This window comes from Mirounga leonina, unplaced genomic scaffold, assembly GCF_011800145.1.
Source record: "Mirounga leonina isolate KUSES-001 unplaced genomic scaffold, KU_Mleo_1.0 Mir_173, whole genome shotgun sequence".
NCBI lineage: Eukaryota > Metazoa > Chordata > Mammalia > Carnivora > Phocidae > Mirounga > Mirounga leonina.
The window spans coordinates 30930589-30956102 of NW_023270447.1; the positions used below are offsets into that span (position 1 = coordinate 30930589).

Sequence of the window (25514 nt, forward strand, 5' to 3'; positions counted from 1 at the left end):
TGCTTCAATTTCCTTAGTGGTTATAGGTCTGTTCAGGTTTTCTATTTCATCCTGGTTCAGTTTTGGTAGTTGATACATCTCTAGGAATGCATCCATTTCTTCCAGGTTATCTAATTTGCTGGCATAGAGTTGCTCATAATATGTTCTTATAATTGTTTGTATTTCTTTGGTGTTGGTTGTGATCTCTCCTCTTTCATTCATGATTTTGTTGATTTGGGTCATTTCTCTTCTCTTTAAATAAAATCTTAAAAAAAAAAAAAGAAAAAAAACAGCTTAACATTCTAAATTATAGGGCATGTATTTGTTTTTGGATTATCCAATAGGAGGAGTGGAGGAGAAGAGGGGAAGAAGAAAGGAGAGAAGAAATAGTAATGTTAATATTAATAATTATAGCCATTAATTGAGCACTTACTAAGTGCCAAACTTTGTACTAAGCATTTTAACTTAATTTCTTTCAATCCTGTGACTGTTAATCCAACCCTTATGCTCTCATATGTGCAGAATTTCCTCTGTTCTGGTTAGTAAGCAGCTGCTATTCCAGTCCCACAAGGGCTCCCTCACTGCTCTGGCAGTCTGGCCCCTTCCCCAGGAACCTCCCTTGACTACTCATACAGTACAGCCACTAAAGCGGCCCAGCGGAAAAGCCAGGAGAACCCTGTTCCAGACCTATGACTGCTATTTGTTATAATTGATCAGTGCCTAGGCCTTCCTAATGTTAAATATTTAACATTGACATGCATTGACCACACATAGCAACACTGTGCAGAAGATACTTTTTTACTGCCAGATTTAAAGTCAATCTTGATTCCATGTGACTCCCAAGTCCATGTTCTTCACCACAATATGTAGGTAGCTAAACAGTCTAATTACAATGGCCCTGCATTTCTGATGCGTGCCTGACCCAACATAGGCCTAGATTCCAGTGCCTGGAACACCTTGGACACACAGCCACTTCACATTCCTCTTGACCTGAGGACCAATCCTAAATATGAGGGGCTCCTTCCACTGAAGTTCTTAATTATCTGACATTAACTTTTCAACTTGTAAGCACACCACCTAATATTCTATAACAAGATTTTAAAAATCAACAAGCACTATATACTCTGCAAGAGACAAATAACCGTGGTTTAAATCCCATAGTCTCTTGCTTTTCAATAGTGAATGGAAAGAATCATCTTAGTAGCAGGCTTTGTTGGTAGGAGTAGCCCACACCAGTAGCCATACCTTCCAAGTACTGCCAGTGGAATGTCCCCTTCCTGGCCCCAGGGTACCCACACTCTTTCAGGGCACTCTCAGTGTTTCCAGAAAGAACTTGGGAGTCCCTTTCTGATTTGATGTAGGACTATAGCTTCTCTGGCCAGGGGTTTATCAATCTTGTTAATTCTTTCAAAGAATCAGCTCCTAGTTTCGTTGATCTGTTCTACTGTTCTTTTAGTTTCTATTTCATTGATTTCTGCTCTGATCTTTATTATTTCTCTTCTCCTGCTGGGTTTAGGCTTTATTTGCTGTTCTTTCTCCAGCTCCTTTAGGTGGAGGGTTAGGTTGTGTACTTGAGACCTTTCTTGTTTCTTGAGAAAGGCTTGTATTGCTATATACTTTCCTCTTAGGACTGCCTTTGCTGCATCCCAAAGATTTTGAATAGTTGTGTTTTCATTTTCATTGGTTTCCATGTATTTTTTTAATTCTTCTTTAATTTCCTGGTTGACCCATTCATTCTTCAGTAGGATGCTCTTTAGCCTCCATGTATTTGAGTTCTTTCCGACTTTCCTCTTGTGATTGAGTTCTAGTTTCAAAGCATTGTGGTCTGAAAATAGGCAGGGAATGATCCCAATCTTTTGGTACCGGTTGAGACCTGATTTATGACCTAGGATGTGATCTACTCTGGAGAATGTTCCATGGGCACTAGAGAAGAATGTGTATTCCATTGCTTTGGGGTGGAATGTTCTGAATATGTCTGTGAAGTCCATTTGGTCCAGTGTGTCATTTAAAGTCTTTATTTCCTTGTTGATCTTTTGCTTAGACGATCTGTCCATTTCAGTGAGGGGGGTGTTAAAGTCCCCCACTATTATTGTATTGTTGTCGATGTGTTTCTTTGCTTTTGTTATTAATTGCCTTATATAATTGGCTGCTCCCATATTAGGGGCATAGATATTTACAATTGTTAGATCTTCTTGTTGGATAGATCCTTTAAGTAGGATATAATGTCCTTCCTCATCTCTTATTACAGTCTTTGGTTTAAAATCTAATTTGTCTGATATAAGGATTGCCACCCCAGCTTTCTTTTGGTGTCCATTAGCATGGTAAATGGTTTTCCACCCCCTCACTTTCAATCTGGGGGTGTCTTTGGTTCTAAAATGAATCTCTTGCAGACAGCATATCGATGGGTCTTGTTTTTTAATCCAATCTGATAGCCTGTGTCTTTTGATTGGGGCATTTAGCCCATTTACATTCAGGGTAACTATTGAAAGATAGGAATTTAGTGCCATTGTATTGCCTGTAAGGTGACTGTTACCGTATATTGTCTGTGTTCCTTTCTGGTCTATGTTGCTTTTAGGCTCTCTCTTTGCTTAGAGGACCCCTTTCAAGATTTCCTGTAGGGCTGGTTTTGTGTTTGCAAATTCCTTTAGTTTTTGTTTGTCCTGGAAGATTTTTATCTCTCCTTCAATTTTCAATGACAGCCTAGATGGATATAGTATTCTTGGCTGCATATTTTTCTCATTTAGTGCTCTGAATATATCCTGCCAGTCCTTTCTGGCCTGCCAGGTCTCTGTGGATAGGTCTGTTGCCAATCTAATGTTTCTACCCTTGTAGGTTACATATCTCTTCTCCTGAGCTGCTTTCAGGATTTTCTCTTTTTCTATGAGACTCGTAAGTTTTACTATTAGATGTTGGGGTGTTGACCTATTTTTATTGATTTTGAGAGGGGTTCTCTGTGCTTCCTGGATTTTCATGCCTGTTTCCTTCCCCAAATTAGGGAAGTTCTGTGCTATAATTTGCTCCATTATACCTTCTGCCCCTCTCTCTCTTTCTTCTTCTTCTGGGATCCCAATTATTCTAATGTTGTTTCATCTTATGGTATCGCTTATCTCTCAAATTCTGCCCTCGTGATCCAGTAGTTGTTTATCTCTCTTTTTCTCAGCTTCTTTATTTTCCATCATTTCATCTTCTGTATTACTGATTCTCTCTCCTGCCTCATTTATTCTAGCAGTTAGCGCCCCCATTTTTGATTGCACCTCATTAATAGCCTTTTTGATTTCTACTTGGTTGGATTTTAGTTCTTTTACTTCTCCAGAAAGGGTTTCTCTAATAACTTCCATATTTTTTTCAAGCCCAGCTAGTATCTTTAAAGTGATGATTCTGAGCTCTAGATCTGACATCGTACTAATGTCCGTATTGAGTAGGTCCCTGGCAGTCGGTACTACCTCTTGTTCTTTTTGTTGAGGTGATTTTTTCCATCTTGTCATTTTGTGCAGAGGAGAATAGATTAATGAGAGAACAAAATGCTAGCAGAGTAACCACGTCCCCAGAAAATATACTCTAAACAAATCAGAAAAGACCTGAAGCAGTGGGAAAAGAAAGGGAAAGAGAGAAAAAAGAAAAAGAAAAAAAAGAAAAAGATAAAGATAAAAACAAAAACAAACAAAACAAAACAACAACAACAACAAAAAACCCAGAATGTGATCAAATATGATCAGGCTGGTATATAGATCAGTGCCACACACTAGATTTGGGGTGTATTTTGGTCTTTTAGAAGAAAGTGCCTCCCAAAACTTTAAAGAAAGAAAAACTTATATATGTACAAAAATAAGGGTTGATATGATGAAGGGATGGAATATGACTGTAAAGATGGAAATTATAAAAAATTTTATAAAAGGAATTGATAAGAAGTTGTTTGAAAAAAGAAAGAAGAGGATTTAAAAAAAGAAAAAAGAAAAAAAAAAGGGAGAGAATGTGATCAGGCAGGGGAATAGAAAACACCATATACTAGAGATTTAGGGTATATTTTAATCTGTTAGAAGAAACTATCTCAAAATTTTAAAGAGAGAACAACTTATATATATAAGTGAAAAATACGGGTAACTACTATGAAGGGATAGAATATGACTCTAAAAATGAAAAATAAAAATGTTTTTTTTTTTTTAAAGTGATTGATAAGATGTTGGTTGAAAAAGGGAAAAAGAAAAATTCAAAAAGAAAAAAAAGAAAAAAGACAGTTAAAAAAAAATTAACTTTGAAAGACTAAAGAGTCATGGTAAAAAAGCCATGAATTCTATGTGCAGTATTCCCCTAGCGCTGGAGTTCTGCCGTTCTCATTGATCGGTAAACTTGGTCTTGGCTGGCTGTTCCCGCTGATCTTCTGGGGGAGGGGCCTGTTGCCTTGTTTTCCAAATGTCTTTGCCGGAGGCGGAATTGCCCCGCCCTTGCCCCCTCCCGGCTAAGTAATCTGCTCGGGTTTGCTCTCCGGAGCTTTTGTTCCCTGCGAGCTTTCCGTACAGCTTTGGAGGCGGAGAGTGAAAATGGCAGCCTCCCAATCTCTGCCCCGGAGGAGCCGAGAACTCGGGGCCCCGCTCCTCAGTGCACCCCCAGAGAAAAGCAGTCAGTCACTCTCCTCTCCCCGGTCTCCGGCCGCACTCCGTGCTCGCCTGGCCTGTGACCGCGCGTTTCTATCTCTGGCACCCGACCCCGGGTGGAGTCTCCAAACCCAGCAGATCCCTGCGGTGCACTCCCGGGCGGCTCCTCCCTGGGGGGAAGGTGAGTCTCCCCGGATCTGCCGCTTGTTGGGTCCCTGCTGGAGGAGCAGGGGCCCGACTGTGCCGCGGATCACGGTTTATGGGAACCCCGAGCTGAGAGCCCGCGCCTGGGCTCCGCCTCTGCAGCCGGCTTCCCTGCTCTGTTACCTGGGAGCTCTGCCACACTCAGGCACCCCCGGTCTTTCTGTGACCCCGAGGGTCCTGAGACCACACTGTCCCGCAAGGGTTCCACCCCCCGCTTAGCCACCAGAGTGACGGCCCTCAGTGGAGCAGACTTTTAGAAGTTCTGATTTTGTTCTCCGTGGTTCTATCACTTGCCAGAAGCGGCTGACGGAGGCCCCTCCCCCGCCGTCTATCCTCCCGAATATCGCCTCGGATTCACTTCTCCGCACGTCCTACCTTCCAGAAAGTGGTCGCTTTTCTGTTCAGAGAGTTGTTGCTATTCCTTTCTTCGATCTCCTGTTGGGTTTGTAGGTGTTCAGAATGGTTTGATCCCTATCCAGCTGAATTCCTGAGAGGAGACGAAATCCAGGTCTCCTACTCCTCTGCCATCTTGCTCCCCCTCTAAAGCAATGTTTTAAGACAGTTTTTTTTCATCATGAGTGAGTCTTCAAAATTCCCCCAAATTAATTATTTTTATACTAATTCTGCAAGGCATACACAAGCTTTTACCTAGTTAAAAGGTTCTTTAAGCTCTTAAAGCATAGGCAAAATTTTGTCCTTGTTTATCTGCCTTTTTTTCTGGAGAGATTCCACATTTCTCATCATCACATTCCTTAACTGCAGCCCTAGAAACTTAGACCAGTCTTGTTTGGTTATTTTTCAAGACAAATGAAGGTTTCAATTTTTAAAATTTAATTTTTAAGTTGATAAGTTGCTGTGCAATTTACAGAAAAAATGGGTAAAGGAGGCTTAAATATGTTTAAGTCTTACTGTTTCAAAATCTAATGATTATTTCCTGTTTCAAAAAAGGATCAATAAGTTTTAAAAGAGCATTTTTTCTAATTCTCTTCATTTGGGGAGATTTTATTCTTACTGTGTACTATTTTATACTATCTTAAGTCTGTATTATGTCAACTCTGCCTCTCATTGTAAATGTAGATAGTAAAGAAAATATTTTTAATATAAAATAATCTCTCAGATATTGTTGTCTTCATTTTATTCATACATTCATTCAGCAAACATTTGTTGAGTATTACATAGTAAATATTGGATAGACAAGAAAGAATAAGACACGATTTTTGTCTTCAGGGAGATGAAAAATATATCTAGACAGGTTTAAATAATTATATTTGAAAGAAGAGTATAAATAAAGAAGGAATTGGTGGTTGGTCCCAACAGGAAACAGAATGGGGAACATCCAAGACGCATAGAGCTGCAAGGCCCACTGACAGGTAGCAGTAGTTGGTAGTGGCTGAAACAATAGACTGGTACATAGAAAAGGAGTTGCTAGAGATGGAGGTTGAACGTGGTTGGAGCCAGGTTTTGAAGACTTTAAATACTGTATTAAAAAGTACGCCCTATAAACAGGGAATTCTTAAATATTTTTAAGTCCCAGAGTAAAAGACAGGATCTGAGAATATTAGATGATGTTAGCTAATCTTATTATGTGGTAATTAAATGTGTTCTGAATGTACTTATAGTTACGTCACTGAAAAATTATCACTAGGTGGTTTTTCATAGATTTTAATAAATACTGATTATCTCAGAAACATTAAATATAGATTTTTAATAGTTTTCATATTTGGCATATTTAAATATTTGCCGTATTTAAAGATAGTATTTACCTGAGGCGTGTGTTTTTTAATTCCTTTTTTTCAGATATAAGAAAGACCGGATGGATGAGGAACTCATGGAACCACTGAAATATGCTGAACAACTTCCTGTAGCTCAGATAATACACCAGGTTTGCTTCCCCCGTTTTATTCTTTGGAGAGAAACAAGAATTTTAATCTTTGAAAAGTAATTGCCTTTGTTAGGTTTTTCAAAATCAGTGTGGAATAGCTGAAAGGCATTCCAGGCCATGTATCACTATTTAGACCCCACTTAATACAGTTGGAAGTCTCATCAAAATGCAGTATTAAAAGGCTACTTGCTGTGCATAGTGGAGCTCTTACTTATATAAAATACAGGGTAAAATCAGAATTATCTTTTGTTCATTACTTAACATCAAGACTTAATTTCAGAAAACTTTCATTTGAACCACTGTAGCACTTGTTAGCGACAAGGAAAAAGAGCTGGAAAATTGTCATTTGGTGTAATTTTTTTGAGTAGCTAAAATAAGAAAACAATCTTTCCTTACTTCCTTCACCCTACCCCATTATCAACTCTTTTAAAGTGTAATTCTAAATGTCATGTGGGCAGGTTTTTTTTCATTTCCAATTAGAATGACTCTATCATCCGTTCTGCGTAACTGTAATCTTAGAGAAGGCAGTGTGGTAGGTATTTAAACTAAGATTTTATGGTGTGACTTTGACAGCATATAAAGTCTGGCTCTGCCCTGGCCAGAATCTAAGAATTTTAAGTGGTCTGTTGACAAGAGTCATGGCCTTTAGAACTACCAGATTTTTCAGAATCTATAGATTATAGAAAGTATAAAAGCTCTTAAATATCAGAATATATCAGAATCTGAGGTGACTGTTAATTATTATTATGAGTCTTTCCATATGTCTTTGTCAACCAAAACGATTTTCATTTAGCGGATTTGATTAGAAGAAGTTCTAGTTTGAGCTAATTAAAAGAAACAGGCTTTTACTTTAAAATGTTGGCTATATAGATCTTTTCATTGGCATTGAAATTTAATATTAAATTCTATGAGAAATTACAAAAAAAAATATGACCAGAAATTTGCTGCTTTGGGAAGCCTATCTGTGTTTGGTAATCAGGTCCAGTTTATATGTCAGGAATTCCCTAGTGTTGTCAGAGCTTAAATGACCTAACAGCCTGCAAATGTCACATTTAAAATTCTGTCTTCATGCCTGACTCTTAGCATAAATGAATTAAACAGCAGAGCAGGCAGCAAGTCAATATGTTCTTAACAGTAAGAGTGAGCAATGAAACAGTTTGTGGTTTGTTCAGAGTAGGTAAATAGAATCTGCCCAGAGCAGTTCACCTGGAATAAAATCTGAAACAGGAAACAAGAATTAACCTTTAGGATGGTTGACCAGATGAAATGTCAGTCATATTTTTATAGCATGAATGAACCAGTAAACTATGCTTTATGTAACAGCTGCATTTTGCTATTACACACTGTATGAATTCAAAGATGAAAATTTTTGACTCTGGTAAAAATTTGCATTATGGTATATTTGGCAATATGAGAAGCTATATTAATTTTAACAGTGAATTATAACATTATAATAAAAATTATATAGTACCTGCAATTACAAAATTTCAATTTTTAAGAAATTTGCAGGATAAAAGATTCATTTTCTTTTATTTTTATTGAATAAAATTAATTCTGTTCTCAAGGGGTAAACAGGAAAGGGCATTGTTAAACCAGGCTCTTATTTATTCTTCTTGTTATTTCCTTTTACTGACAGTACTACAACTTTGGGACTGTTACTATCACCTGTCCAAGTGGTCTTTAAGAAATATAGGAGTTATGTTGCTAAAGTTCACTTGTAAGTGAATTATTTGAAAGCAGTTTCTTCCTCTAAGAAAATAGCAATACATATGCCAGTTAGGTTCAGCCAATCCCTCAAAAGCTTTTTAATGTATAATATATCCAAATTATAGCATAATTGTCATATATATGTAACCTCCACCTGTTACTGTTTCTATACTATAAGCAACTATTTTCCTCTGCTCTTGATTCATGCCTATTTTGAAGCATGTATCATTTCTATTTGAAATAACATTATTTATTCATATGTCTTTCATTTCGTACTTGATTGTCTTTCTGGACGTTCTTAATTTCTTGATATTCTTTTCAGCATCTTACCTTGTGCGATATATGCATATATCTGAATGTATGGATATGTATTTTTAGTGGTTCACTGAGAGCCAGCAGCACCTCTTTTCCCTACTACCCAGACATCAGAAGCCAGAGCCTCTCACTCGTAGCACAGTTTAGAAGCTATAGGAGAGGAGGAGCAGGGACACGGTCTCTAACATGAGGAATAACTTGAGAAATGGAAGAGAGAGGAATGGGTCCCAGTTTTCTGTGTAATTTCTTTTTTCTTTTTTTTTTGAAGATTTTATTTATTTATCAGAGAGAGAGAGAGCACAAGCAGGGGGAAGTGGCAGAGGGAGAGGGAGAAGCAGGCTCCCCGCTGAGCAGAGAGCCCAATGTGGGGCTCGATCCCAGGACTCTGGGATCATGACCTGAGCCGAAGGCAGCCACTTAACTGACTGAGCCACCCAGGTGTCCCTCTGTGTAATTAATTTCTTGTGTATGTTACTTAAATAGCATTTTACAATCAGGAACTAAGCAAGATTCTCAGTGTTGCCATTTTATACTGTCAAATTATTTACCATTTTTAGGGGTCCTAGCAATATGATTAGGGTAACACAAGAAACTCGAATTATAAACAATAGAATTAATAAAAGAATCTGGTAAGATAACTAGATATAAGATAAATAAAACTGATAGCTTCTCTGTATTTGCAATAAGCACACAGAATGGAAATGGGAAAATTTTTCTTTCACAACAAGGAAAAGAACTATAAAATACTTAGGAGTAAATTTAACAAGTAAACCACAGGACCTATATAATAAGAATTACAGAAACATACCATGTTTCATAAGCAGACATACCAAATACTTGATGGGCTGCAGGGGACTTAATATCATAAAAATATAATTTCTTCTGAATTAGCAATTCTAATTAGAATGGAAACAAAAAAAAATGTTTTTAATGGTAGGAAAAAGTTGACCACATAGTTCATGTGGAAGAACAAATATCCAGTAGTAGCTAAAAAGGGAGATGCACCTGCCTTACCAGATATCAGAACACAGCCACTAGAATTAGATACATAAGAGCAAAGGAATAGACATATTTGTCTATTGGGACAAAGGAATAGACAAATGGATTAATGGAATATAATGGAAGAAATGAAGATTTCAAATTTTATTTATTATAACTCACAATAAGAAATACATTTTACATGCATCATGACCCTTGATGTGTTTATATGTTTGTGTTAAAAAACAGAAATAAAGGGGTGCCTGGGTGGCTCAGTCGGATGAGTGTCCAAGTCTTGGTTTTGGCTCAGGTCATGATCTCAGGGTCATGAGATCCCCCGCGTCTGGCTCTGCACTCTGCATGGAGTCTACTTGAGATTCTTTCCTTACCCCTCTTCCCACAGGCCCTCTCCCCACGCATGCGTGCTCTCTCTCTCTCTAAATAAATAAATGAAATCTTAAAAAAAATAGAAATAAAAGTTTCATGAAGCACTTACCCTTGTTATATATGATATATACTGATATTTTCTTTATTTTGTATTTTTTAAAATGCCAATAAAGCCTACTAAATTGATTTTAAAAGCAACAAGTAGTCCTAACCTGTGGCTTGAAAAACACTAGAATAGAGAATCCAGAGAAAATATTCATTATATTTGATCATTTAATATATGATTAAGATGATACATCATTTCAGTAGAAAAATGGTTAAGTTTCTGTTTCATACTGTATATGATGTAGATTTTCTATAAAGACTTAAAGTAAAATAAATAATTTTAGAAGAAAATTTAGGCAACTGCATTTATAATCTGGAAGTAAGGTAGAACTTTTTAATAAACACAAAAACCCAGAAGATATGTTCACTTCCAAAAAATTGAATATTTTATACAACACAAGATACCAAAACATTTAAAGACTAATGTAAAAATCAAGACAAAATGTTTACAGAGAAGACAATAGTAAATTAGTTAATATCTAAAATATACACAGAACTCTTGGAAGTTTTTTTTTTTTAAGTTTTTTTATTTATTCATTTGAGACACAGAGATACAGAGCGAGAGAGAGAGCAGAGCATGAGCAGGGGGAGAGGCAGAGGGAGAGGGAGAAGCAGGCTCCCTGCTGAGCCAGGAGCCAGATATGGGGCTTGATCCCAGGGACCCAGGGATCATGACCTGAGCCGAAGGCAGACGCTTAATCTGAGCCACCCAGGCACCCCAAACTCTTGGAAGTTTGTAAGAAGCAAAAAAACTAACTCAGAAAAAAAAGACGAGAAATGAAAAGCAGCTCAAGAAAAACAAACCTAAATTACCAGTGAATGAAAGAGAAGAGTCTCAAACTCAGTAAGGAAGTGCACATTATAAAGTTGGTGGAACTATTTTATGCCCATCAAACTGGCAATAATTAAAATCATACTTTGGAAAACAGTTTGGCAGTTCCTTAAAGGGTTTAAACATAGAGTTACCATATGACCTAATGATTCCAACCTAGGTATATAAAAACATGCATCCACACAAAAACTTATACATGAATGATCATAGCAGCATTATTCATAATGGCCAATAATTGGAAACAACCCAAATGTTCATCTACTGATAAATGGATAAATAAAACACAGTGTATCCATACGGTAGAATATTATTCAATGATGAAAGGGAATGAAGTACTGATACATGCTACAACATGGATGAACCTTGAAAACGGTATGTTAAATAAATGAAACCAGTCCCAGAAGACCACATATTATATGGTTACATTTATACAAAATATCAAGAATAGGCAAGTTTATACAAAGAGAAGGTAGATTAGTGGTTGCCTTGGACTGGAATGAGGTGGAGAAATGGGGACTGACTTCTGAATAGGTACAGGGTTTCTTTTCTTGGAGTGATAAAGATGTTCTAAACTTACTGGTGATCATTGCATAGCTCTGTGAATATACTAAAACTATTGGATTATACACTTTAAAAGGATGAATTTTATAATATCTGAATTATAGCTCAACGATATTTTAAAAATTAAAATTACCCATTTCTGGCAGAGATGCTAGGAAAAAGGCACATGTATACCTTGTTGCTAGGTATCTGAATCATTTCTACCTTTTTAGAAAGTCATCTTGTAACATCTCTTCACATTTAATATATTCAGTACACCCTTCAACCTAATGGTTCCACTCATGAGAATCTAGTCTGTACTGCTAATATATGAATAAAAGTACTAATATACAAGAATCTCAATACATCTCAATACAATATTTGTGGCCACCACATATTGGAAACAATGTGAATGTTCCTCAGCATAGTTGATACAGTTGTATATGATTTTTAGAAGCCACAATTTGGTAGAGCAAATATATTTTTTCCAATATTTTCTTATAATTGGATTGACTTTCTTATCAACTAATCTTTTTCCTTTCTTTCCTTTCCTCTCGACTCATGGTAGAAAGTTTAATATAGGCACTCACACCCTGGATTTTCTCCTTCTTCCACTCCTTCCTGGGATGATGGAATCACAGTTTAGGTGATAGGGGGTAGTTGATATAGCTTCACAGCACTGAGAGATTCATACGTACTGAGATATACTGTTATATTGTGCTGTTTGGGATCGGCATCAGTCTCTTCTGGTACTCATGGAGATGGTTGGCGTGCACAGCACATCTGTTAATACTTAACATACCACCTCTGCACATGGTTGCAGAGCTCTAGCAATGTTAGAGGAAGAAATCAGGATTGACACTGCAAAGACCAGCTCCTTATTTGTTGTCATTCCTCCTCTATCTTTTTTTATCCTTGCTGACTTTCTCACTTTTCTTTCTTGCCCCTTTCCCCCATATTTCTTTCTATTTGAGTCCTGTAAGCTAAAGTTATATAAATTTTTCCCAAACATTGGTGAATTTTGTTAGTATTTTCATTGGAAAGTGCATTTAAATGCAGTGTCTGATACATAGTAGACACCGGACAAGTAGATAACTATTGATGGTTGAACTTAAGGATCTTTGACATGCTAAGAAGCTAAGAGAGTTAAGGGATCTCCAAAGGTCACTAAGAGCTTGTTGAGAAACCTATTTATGATTTTCAGGTTTCTTTCATAGCCAACAATGGTAGTATTAATTAAGCATTTTTGAGTACGTATGCAAATTGTAGGATTCATTATATTAACAATTTAGGCAATCTATTAATTTAAAAACTACAAATCATAGAAAAGTATAAATTTCCTTTACTGATACAAGGGATGTTACTATATAGGAAACTACAACTAATCTTTTTAAGGATTTATGAAGTTTGTTAGGACTTAAAATATTATGAAGAAATAGAAAAACCATACAAAGAAAGTAGGTTGGTTAACCTTGCATGCTTATATTGATAATTTCTCTTTAAAGGTGATTATTTGGGGTGCCTGGGTGGCTCAGTTGGTTAAGCATCTGCCTTTGGCTCAGGTCATGATCTCAGGGTCCTGGAATGGAGTTCTGCATTGGGCTCCCTGTTCAGTGGGGAGTCTGTTTCTCCCTCTCCCTTTTCCTTTCCCCCCTGCTTGTGCTGTCTCTCTCTTTCAAATAAATAAATAAAATCTAAAAAAATTAAATAAATAAAGGTGATTATTTTTTCTCTTAATCTGCTTACTAGGAAAGCCGATATAAAATTGTTACTGAGACAGATATAGAAGGAAGTGGATTATTTTCCCATATAAATGATTTTATATTTACATCACAGATGTTAATTTTAAAATTAAGCCACTTTTAAAAATAGCTTAAATTTAAGATTAAGGTTTGAAATACGTGACTCTACTATGGTACTTTTATGGAAAGTTGGTATTTTTTCTTTGTAAAAAGAATTGCATGCAGAGGTGTCAGAGAACATTTTCTTTGAGAACTAAAAGTAGGTTCATTTCACTTTAATTTGTAAACATAAGTTGATTAGCATCATGTGGAGTTTACTGAGTGATAAAATAATGACAAATAAAGATTTAAAAATAGATACAAAAATCTTTTCAAAGGAGAAATGTGTTTATAGTTAGGAATGTATATTAGAATGGTCTCAAATACGGATGTTACTTAAGCTTTCTTTGAAGTAAAATATTTTAGAAATGTGCTGAGAAATGAAAAGTTCAGTAATAAATGAATATGTATAATTTAACTTACAAATTTTTTTTTAGTCTCATCTAGTTAGGTGTGTGTTTTATTTTTTAAAGTTTTGTGTCAAGAATCAATTTTGCGGGCGCCTGGGTGGCTCAGTTGGTTAAGCGACTGCCTTTGGCTCAGGTCATGATCCCGGGGTCCTGGGATCGAGTCCCACATCGGGCTCCCGGCTCAGCGGGGAGCCTGCTTCTCCCTCTGACCCTCTCCTCTCTCATGCTGTTTCTCTCTCACTCGCTCTCTAATAAATAAATAAATAAAATCTTTAAGAAAAAAAAAAAAAGAATCAATTTTGCTTAGCCCTGGCAGATATTAAAATATCTAGGCCTGGGAGCGCCTGGGTAGCTCTGTTGTTTAAGTGTCCAACTCTTGATTTCGGCTCAGGTCATCAGCTCGGGGTCCTGAGATTGAGCCCTGTGTTGGGCTCCACACTGGGTCTGGAGTCTCTTGAGGTTCTCTCTGTCTCTCTGTCCTGCCCCTTGCACTAAATGAATGAATGAATAAATGAATGAATAAAATATCTAGGCCTGTACTGTTTAGATATACAAAATGACACTAATACAAAAATGTAAGTAAGTTTTATGTGCAGAATTCATAGATCATCTCACTGTCCTAGAAACCTCAGTATGTGTATAGATTATACAAATGATGAAGGTCATATCACAGATCAGTGGGAAATTAAAGAACTATTTAATAAATGATGCTAGGACAATTGATTAAGTATTTTGGGGGGAGGACTAGATTCTTGCTTTATAACACATGGAAAACGTAAATTCTAATTGGTTTATAGATCAATACAAAAAATGGAAAATATCAAATTAATGAGAAAGTATATTGGTAAATATTTGTAGGTAAGGATTTTCTAAGCATGGAAAAAGTACGAAGGAAAATTGACATATATAACTTTCTAAAATATAAAAGTTTATGTACATGAAAATGAAAAGGCAAATATCAAGGTGGAAAAATACTTTCCTCAGAGAATTAACATCTTTAAATATCACTTTTACAAAGTGATAATGAAAAAAACCTAACACTCCAGTAGAAAAGGAGCAAAGAATTCTACAAATATGCCTCAGAAGTTGAAATCAAAATGGCTAGTAAACTGATGAAAACATGTTACTATTCATTAATAATCTAAGAATTGTTCATTTCAACCATAAAGTCCCACTTTAAAAGAATCTCTTAGGTTAGCAAAGACATGAATAGTAGTAATACTCAGTAATGACAAAGCACACACACTACTGTAGAGGAGTCTACATTGGCACAACATAGTAATTTGTACCAACATTTGTAAATATGTTTATGAGCTATGTTTATATAACATGGCCAGTTGAATACACATGTTTATTTTCCTTCCTAAAAATCTCTACTAAAATGACAGTAAAGACATAAAAATATATAAACTCCAAAAGACAAAGAAAATGTAAGAGGAGAGAAGAGCAGATAAGAGGCAATAAAAATTGGAAGAAGAAATGTAGTTGAACAAATGGTAACCAACCAACTTAGCAGAGTGGAAAAGCTGAGCCCTAACTTCCATCATGGGGGAGACCTGTAAAAGCAAGCTGATCTGTACTGTAGAACCCTGGAAAGGCAGGCACCAGGTTGGGTGCAAAGAGGAACTCCCAGTGACCTCCTCCTATTTAGTTCTCAGAACACTGGCATCTAGGCTTATATGCTATCAGATAGAAGGTTGGAGAATTAATTCCTGAATATACACTAGTTTAATAGAAAAATAATATACATTTTAACATTTACAGGACCCCAAGTTTAATACCCAAGTCGCACTGGTTTATGCCACTGGTAAGCCCAGTGGTTGATAAGTGTTGCTAATGCATGATTGCTGTTTTATTTTTTCACTCTAACTTTGAATATACAACTAAGAATTACCAGACTGTTGAAGAATGTCCTTATTTTGAAAGACAAAGATCAAAATAAGCAAATAGAACAGAAGAAAATTTAGTAACACTACCACCACCTTAGAAGGAAATGAGAAGATATTTTATTTATGAAACAGGATGCTATAAAGAAAAGGAATATTCAGAAAATAAGGAAGAGCTCTTGGAAATTAAAACTATGAGAGTAAAAATAATTTCAGTAGGAAGTTTTGAGGGCAAAATTCAGGAACTGTCTCAAAAGGTAGGACAAAAAGACAAAAGGAAAATTAAAGAAAAAGGGTAGGAAAATTGGAGGAATAACTGTTGGTAGACAGTTCTATGTGAGTCTCTCATATTTCTCTACATCTTGTGAGCAGAGACACTGATAGGCTTTTGTTCTGTATTCTCTTGTCAAAGGTGTTTGTATAATGAACAGAGTTGGGAAACAGAGATAGTGACTCTCTCAGGAGCAAAGGGCAGATTTGTTTGCTATGCAGTATGATAAAGATAATATTTCCCTGGAGGGCAAAGATTGGACAGATTTGTTGCAGCATCTTTTAAAAAAGCTTAGGATTTTCTGATCTGGGGATTTCCTAATCTGTTACATAAATTTATTACGTGCATAGTATCTGCCTAGATACTGCATTGTCCCTATGGGACTTGGGAGGCAAGGAGAACTGGCACAACCATGAAGAAGCTCATGCTGCCGTGAGTAATAAAGTCCCTCGTCTCTGATCCGGGAGTCTCATGTCTTCTGCTAGTATCCATAAAACTGTTCCAGGCTAACCTGTTATCCTGGAAGCAGGGTAGAATTTCACACCTTTTACAGTTTTTTGTTTTTTTTTAAAGATTTTTATTTATTTATTCATGAGAGACAGAGAGAGAGGCAGAGGGAGAAGCAGGCTCCCAAGGAGCAGAGAGCCCGATGCGGGACTCGATCCCAGGACCCTGGGATCATGACATGAGCCGAAGGCAGACGCTCAACCATCTGAGCCACCCAGGCGCCCCCTTTTACAGTTTTAGACAATAACTGGTGAAGTCCAACATCTGACTAATACAAGTACTAGAAAAAGAGGACAGAAAAAATGGAGGGGAAGATATATTAAAGAAATAATACAAGAAAACTCTTCCAGAACTCAGTGGCTTACTAAGTGATCAGTACTATGAAACAAATAGACCTCATACCAAGGAACATCATTTTGAAATTTTAAAACAGTAAAAAATAAAAAGGAGACTCTAAAAACTTCCAGAATGGGAGAGAGAGAGAAAAAAAAGGCCACAATAAAAAAAAAAAAAAATCAGAGTGTCATCACACTTCTCAGTAGCAACACTTAAAACAAGAAAGCATTGGAGTGATGTCTTCAAATTATGTGAGAAAATATTTCCAATTTAAGATTCTATTCATTGCTAAATTATACTTCAAATATGGTATAGAAAGATATTCAAAGTCTCAAAGCTTTTTTCCCCCCTCCTTTCTCAAGAAGTTACTGGATGACTTATTGAATGAACGAATAAACCAAAAAACCTGAAAACATACCATCCAGGACACAAGAGATTGATCCATCACCATGAGGTGCTAGTGAAACTCCCAGATTGATGGTGAAGGAAGTTTCAGGTAACAGCCATATAGAATAGAAGCTGTATTCCTTAAATATAGACTATTCAATTATATGTCAGTAAAACTTGTGGTGGTGGGGGAAGAGTATGAACTGGAGCAGGATGATGGAGTGCTCCAGGATGATTGTCCGTGGGATCAGTGGAGTGATGACAAATTATCTGATGTGTTTAACCATACTAAGAGAAGGTTTAGTAATATCTTAAGAGTAAATTTAGTAATAGCTACAGAGAAAAGCCAACAGGGAGTTTGAAGTAACTATTAATTTCAGGAAAGAAAAAAGTTGTATAAAAAAAGATGAAAAATCAGAGTGAATTTTGTGGCTCAACTCAAACAATAGTTACATAGTTATAATAATGAAACAATAGATTGTTTTACCAGAAATTTTAACATAAATATATAAGGAAGATAAGAAGAGGAGAACTGGTCCAGGAAGGGGAGCATGATGATGTCAAGGAACAAATTTATCGTGCATTGGAGATCAGTAGATACAGTATCTAAGATTGCAAAACAAGTCAAATAATGGTATAAGTATATTATCTAGAAATGTTGGAGGTAAATACCAGAAGAAATAGATAACTCTGAGGCAGGAGAATTGGAAATGAAGTAGCAATGGAACTATTATTTTTTTGTTATGAAGTTCATGTCACTAGTTAGCTTCTAGAACGGTGTTCAGGCAATACTTTACTAAATATAAAAATTTACTAAAAATAAAAATTAAGTGAAAAACGATAAAGAAAAGTCAATGAAACCCTTTGTTGTTTCTTTGAAAAGATAAAATTGGTAACACGCTTACCTAGCCTGAATAAGAAAATAGAAAAAAACTACCAAAATCAAGAATTAAAGAGGGAGCATCTCTACAGCCCCTTTAGAAATCAAAAGGATTCTAAGTAAATTTTATGAAGACCTTTATCCCAACAAATTAGATGATGTAGGTGAAATGGATAAATTCCTAGAAAAATACAAATTTCTTTTTTTTTTTAAGATTTTATTTATTTATTTGACAGAGACAGCGAGAGAGGGAACACAAGCAGGGGGAGTGGGAGAGGGAGAAGCAGGCTTCCCAAGGAGCAGGGAGCCCGATGCGGGGCTCGATCCCAGGACCGTGGGACCATGACCTGAGCCGAAGGCAGACACTTAATGACTGAGCCACCCAGGCGCCCCTAGAAAAATACAAATATTAAAAGTGATTCAAAAGGAAACAGAAAAGCTGAATAGACCTTTATCAAGTCAAGCAATGAATTTGTAAATTAAAATCATACCACAAAGAAAAGTCTAGATAGTCATGGCATCAGTGGTGAATTCTATGAAACATTTAAGTAAAAAACCATACATAATCTCAGAAAAGTGAGGAGGAGGGAACGCTTCCCAACTCATTTTATGAGGCCAGTATACCATGATATCAAAGACATCACAAGAGAAGAAAACCATGGATCAATATCCCTCATGAACATAGACACAAAACCATAACAAAGTATTAGCTACAGGAACAAGAGACAACTGTGGTAAAGCCAAGAGTTGAACATGGACATTCTAGCACCAGAGTTTGTATTCTTATACACTTGACTACATTGTGCTATGAAAGCAACAAAGATATGCTGTGAATTTAGTAAATACTGACTGAATTTAAACCTCCAATGAGTCTGTCTGTTCTTGGTCCTGATGATTATTGTCCCCATTTGCGAAATTAAATTTATCTTACTATCTCAGCCTGTTTCTATATTAGACAACCATATATATGCATGATTTAAACATTTTGATTAGAGACCTTTCAGTAGATGCTTTCCTGGGATTTAAGATCTGGGAGAAATTCAAATCTGTGACGCTATAGCATGAAACAATTTTATCTTTTTCATTAATTCCAGACCCTCCACTAAGGCAAAGGCTCTGTGTAAACAAGGCACAAACCCATATATGCTTTAAAAAACTTCAGCTTACTCAAATGTTATATATCAGTGAATACTTTGCCTTAACAGAGATATATTATCCACTTTTACCCCCCACTGTGTTCTTACCCATATTCCAAGCTTTCTCTGAATCCCTCTATTTCAATTATAAGGCTCCTTACAGTCCTTTAATATTTTTAAAGATTAGTGGCTTGCAAGATCTCTATTTTTTAATGCATCTCTGCACAAAATGGATATGCAGATGATGATGCAGTTTAACCTTACTGTTCTCTTTCATTCAGACAAGCTGCTCAAAAAATTACTATAGAGCTCTGTATCCATTAAAGATGAAGTTTACTAGAGAGAGGCCTGTCAGGCCCCGGTTTAAAACATAGAAGGTTATCTTGCAAATGTTTCATCTGTGCTTTCTTAATTCCTTTTTAATCCTGGACAAGTTTTTTTTTCCAGTATAACCAGTCTGTATAGTGCCCTGGTATATGCAGTGTTTCTCTTTGGGAGTACTCTTGGCATCTGAGTGGAACAGTTCTTTCACTCTGCAGGACGGGTCTGGGCATCACAGAATATTTGGCATTCCTGGTACCATTAGCACTTCTCAGTCATTATGATATCAAACAATGCTCTCACCTTTTCTGAACTCCTCCCCTCATGGAGGGCAAGACCTCAGCTTGAGGACCACTGCAGGTAGTGATTTGCAGTGTATGCCCAAAGAAACTTTTATTTGTCTAATCCAGTTTCTTGATCTTATAATTATGATATTTAAATATATATGTAATCGGAATCTCTGCTCGCTTGTCTAAATTCTGAGGTGTTGTGTTAGACTCTACAATTCTAGCCACTATATGAAATGGATTCAGATCATTTTTCTGTTCTTTTGTCCTTGTTTATGATTACTCTTCATCTTGTTTTACTGTAGCAATTTTGGCATTTTAATGTTTTTCTATTCCAGTAATACCTACCTCATTATAGCTAAACTTTACCAAAGGTGACTGAAATGTCTATCAAGTAGAAAATCTGACACCTTTTTAGTAATGTGCCTATTGAATTATCGATATCTGGAAACTCATCAAAAGGTTGCTGAATCCATATCACTCTCCCTGCCTAAGGACTAAGATTGCTTTCAAATCTTATAGAGCTTTCCCTAACGATTGCAAATTTAAAATGGAAGTCTAATGGAAAATAATATACTGTTCATTTATTTTCATTCAAATTATAAGGCAAGTAATAAAAATTAAACTACTTGAAGGTCATGTGCTGTTCTTTTAATATCAACTGGGATATGATTTTAAATTTATATAAATTAACCTCTGCTTTTATATTATAACTTACAATAGTCACTTCCAAAATGTCACTTTTCAAGGGAGAAATGAAATGGTAAAGCTGTTTGAAAATAGTGATCAATATTTCAATACTGATATTTTATCAACTTTATGTAAGTTTGAAAAATTTCGTTCATCTATAAATTTGTCACCATAGTTTCTGATATATTAAATTTCTGTATTAGAAATGAAAAACGTGAGGGGCACCTGGTTGGCTCAGTTGGAGGAGCATGCAACTCTTGACCTCAGGGTCATGAGTTCAAGCCCCACATTGGGTGTAGGGATTACTTAAATAAATGAATATTTTTTAAAAAAAGAAAAATGTGATCCTCACTAGTCAGTAAGTATTCCAAAATAAAAACAAACAAACAAACAGATGCCAGTTTTCACCAAATTTGTAAAGATTTTTGAAATGAGAATTGTTGATATTGGTGAAGAGGCAGTGCGATGGGTGATGGGCATGCTCATAAATTGCTGATGGGATTGTAAGTTAATACAGCCTTTCTGAAAAATAGTTTGTTAGTGTGTGTGTATTTGTAAATAATAATAATAATTCTACCTCTAGGATTTTATTCCAGAAGAAGGAATTAGATTAGGGCAGAAAGATTTATGTTTAAAACTGTTAAGTTTGTTGTAGCATTTCTTAGGAAACAACATAATGTAATAGAGTGAACTGGAATTGAATCCAAGTTTCACCATTTAATAACTGTCCCATCTTGGGCAAGTGTCTCTCTCTGTTTTTTTTTTGTTTTGTTTTGTTTTTTGAGAGAGAGAGAGAGTGCGTGTGAGCACACGCGATTTGGCGGGGAGGGGCAGAGAGAAAGGATGGGAGAGAAGCTTAAGCGGGCTCCATGCTAGAGCATGGAGCCTGACAAGGGGCTGGATCTCAAGACTCTGAGATCATGACCTGAGCTAAAATCAAGAGTCAAACACTTAAACAACTGAGCCACCCAGGCACCCTTGGGCAAGTCTTTTAATCATTCTTTTTTTTTTTTTTTTTTAAGATTTTATTTATTTATTTGACAGAGACATAGAGCCAGAGAGCACAAGCTGGGGGGAATGACAGAGGGAGAGAGAGAAGGAGGCTCCCCGCTGAGCAGGGAGCCCTATGCGGGACTCAGTCCCAGTACCCTGGGATCATGGCCTGGGCCGAAGGCAGACACTTAACCTACTGAGCCACCCAGGTGCCCTCTTTTAATCATTCTTTTGCAGCTCATCCTTTGGAAATATGATGATAATGATGGCAGTGAGAACAATAATGTCTTGACAATGTCTTGATGATGACAAGACAGCAGACTGCTTCATATGGATAAAATGCTGCTAAATATATCTAGTTAGGTCCCTGTCCAGTTTTCCATAGCATGTGTTACAAATATTTGCTACAGTCTTTATGCCTCTACTTCACTTCTATCCCCTTTAATGCTCAGCTTATGACTTAGTCTCCTAAGTCTGGAGAAAAATGAGGCCATTAGGTAAAAACACTGTCATTATTCCTTTCCTGTATCTTCAGACTCATTTGTGTCTTCATGAGTCTTTATCTTTTCTGTCCATTTCAAAGGAAGAAGTGTGTGAATTGTACCAGGGATACCTTGCGTACACAGTCAGGAACCTTGTTCCATTAGGTAATGCCTCTCTCTCTTGTCTTTACACTCTCCACTGTTGACTTAGGTGTCTTTAGTCCTTAACAGTCTTCCTCAGTTCTGCTTTCCCTTAAGGCTTTACTTTTTTCTCTGTTCTCTGTTGTTGATGTTTTAAAAATAAACTAGCTCTCCACAACAGAAAAATAATCGATCCAGTTAAAAAATAAAGGACTTCAACAGGCATTTGTCTAAAGAAGATATACAGATGGCCAATGTGCACATGAAAACGTGCTCAGCATCACTAATCAATGGGAAAATGCAAATCAGAACCACAATGAGATACCTCTTTATAAACATTAGGATAGCTGTTATGAAGTAAAATAAAATAAAATACAGAAAATAACGAGCATTGGTGAGGATGTGGAGAAATTGGAACCCTTGTGCACTGCTAGTAGAAATGTAAAATGGTGCAGCTGCTATGGAAAACAGTATGGTGGTTTCTCAAAAAACTTAAACAGAATTACCATATGAGCCGGCAGTTCTACTTCTGAGTACATAACAGAAAGAATTAAAAGCAGGAGATGAACAGATATTTGAACCCCAGGATTTATAGCAGCATTACTCATAATAGCCAAAAGGTTGGAACACCCCAAATGTCTAGCAGTGAATAAACAGATAAACAACATGTGGCATATACATACAATGGAATACTATTTAACTTTAAAAAGGAAGTAAATTCTAACACACGCTTGAACTTTGAACTTGTTATGCTAAGTAGAAAAAACCAGACACAAAAGTACAAATGTTGTATGATTCCATTTATATGAAGTACCTAGAATAGTCAAATTCAGAGAAAGAAGCTAGAATGCTGGTTCCTAGGAGCTGAGGGAGGAAGGATGGGGGAGTTAATGTTTAACAGGTAGAGAGTTTCAGTTTGAGAAGATGAAAAGTTCTGGAGATGGATGGTGGTGATGATTGTACAACAGTGTGAATGTACTTACTGCCACTGTACACCTAAAAATGGATAAATTGGTAAATTTTATGTATAGTTTGCCACAATAAAAAAAATAAACTAGCTCTCTTCATTTCTTCATTCCTATTTCTTTTTCAATTTACTTTATTCAATGAGCTTGTACTTCAGCAGCTGCTCTGTAACTATTCTTGCAAAATTTACTACAATTCCTTAATTTTCACATCATCCTAATCTTTGACTTCTTTGTGGTATTTGCTTCCGTTAATCTCTCTGAAACCTTTATTCTTTCCTCCTGAACCATCACTGCATGCTGGTTTTCCTCCAATGTCTGATCACATCCTTCGAAAATCTTATGTTGATATCTTCCTAGGGCTATCTCTAGGATTCTGTCCCTTTTACAAATTCCTACTAGACATGTACTCCCTACTGTTTGATCTACCATAATGGTTTTCAAGTATCATTTATATGCCAGTGATCCCCCACACATTCTCATCTCCTTCTTGAGTTGCAGACAGTATTTTATTGTCTGTATGATAGCTCCACCTAGATATTGAACACGTTGTCTAACAGAATTCACCCCTTTCCTAAAGGGTTCTACTATGTTTGGTATCTCAATGCTACTGTATTCTCAGTAATGTTGCTTTAGAATCTTGGGTTGTTTTTTTTTTCCCTCTGTCTCTCCTTCCTCCTTCTCTCCCTTCCTCCCTCCATCCTCTCTTTCTCTCTGCTTATCTCTTCTCCCTCTCACAATATTCATCCCTCCTCTTCTCCCTCTCACAATATTCATCCCTCCCATTTATTCTGTCCCTTAAATGTCTCTTAAATTCATCTGCTTCTTTTCATATTTGTTGTGCATCTGCAAGTAGGTGCAAAACATATTTTTTGGTTAATCATAATTATCATCAGAAAATAATTAGTACCATTAAAAAAGTTATCACTCCCATTTTGTGCATGGATGAACTGAGGTACAGAATAGTTAAGTAACTTGCCTAAGGTCTTCCATGTTGTAAGTGACAGAGCCAGAATTTGGATGTAGGTCTGTTTGACTTCACACCCTTCCTCTTAACTACTATGCTCTAGTACTTCCTATGAACATTGCGAAGTTCTTACAAAGGAACTTTGTCCCCAGGAAATGTGATGAATGAGGTGTCAACAGATGTAATGCATGTTATGGTTAGTTGAAACCATATTTTGGAAGGCATAAATATCAACAGTTAGTTCAATATTCAGTACATGAATATCCATTTATTTAGAAACTGGCCTAAAGAGAATCCATTACCTTCACAATTCTGTTCCTGATTTCCTTCTCCACCCCAGTTGTCCTTGGCTCCCTGGTGAGGGCTTGAAACAAGATAGAAATGTGAAAGGATGTGGGTACAAGAAGTGATAGGAGAAGGTGCTAAAGGTAGCTTGATTAATTTAAAATTTACCTGTAGTTGACTTGCTTGAATCGAGAAAAGTCTCTCCTATGTAGCCACCTGATCTGAGGGTCCATGTTTAGTTCTCCTAGTTCAGCAACAGTATGAATTTGATAGCCTTCTGTGACCTGTCCTAATCATCTAACAATCATTTATAAGATGATTTTTAAAAACATCTTTTCTAGTTTCCATAAAACTGATGATAAAAAGGACGTTTGGAATATAATTCATTCCCTGTTAGCCTGTGCTAATGCTTTATCTGTTCCCCACCACTGAGAGAGGCCTAACAGATAGTGGTTTGTCCACAGTTGTAAGAAAAATGAGTGTCGGGCGCCTGGGTGGCTCAGTCGTTTAAGCGACTGCCTTCGGCTCAGGTCATGATCCCAGGGTTCTGGGATCGAGTCCCACATCGGGCTCCCCACTCTGCGGGGAGCCTGCTTCTCAACCTCTCCCACTCCCCCTGCTTGTGTTCTCTCTCTCGCTGTGTCTCTCTCTGTCAAATAAATAAATAAAATCTTAAAAAAAAAAAAAGAAAAATGAATGTCACAGAGCCCTGATGATCTCTAACTTCTATGACTGGACCTTGAGTACTTGAAAATTTTCTGTACACAACTAAAATAAACAACCAGTGATTAAAAACAAATATACATTTCTTTCATAAATTGAAGTAATTTAGAGTTTTTCACATTCAGAAAGCAAATATCCCTAATGAATATTAGACATTTGACCCTTTGTATTGCTTTAAATATTAAGAATTTGATAATTAACTTTACTCCCTTTGCAGTATAGCTTCATCATCTTAGTTACTAAGACAAAAGCCTTTCAGAAAACTTTTTGGTGTCTCTTCTTAGAAAATATAAAATTTTAATTCTTCTTTTAAGATATTTTATATACATAGTGAAGACTTGTTAAAATATGTCTTTTAATGAATTTTCATTTTATTAGGATACCATGATAGAATTGTAATGGCGGTTCTAAATTGAGTTTTTGTCTTTTAAAATTCATTGTAATTTTGCAAATATGCCAAATATAAAGAATGTTTTCATTTTCTA

At 36.4% G+C, this 25514-nt stretch overlaps 1 protein-coding gene across 1 annotated transcript in view; it reads left to right on the plus strand.

The window, feature by feature from the left end:
* The window catches only part of PIGK (phosphatidylinositol glycan anchor biosynthesis class K), a 119141-nt gene that overhangs the window by 73166 nt on the left and 20461 nt on the right, over positions 1-25514 (plus strand). Inside the window, exon 10 of the mRNA XM_035018242.1 lies at positions 6573-6657. Coding sequence (XP_034874133.1) covers positions 6573-6657 — 85 coding nt within the window. The remainder of the gene's footprint in view (positions 1-6572; positions 6658-25514) is intronic.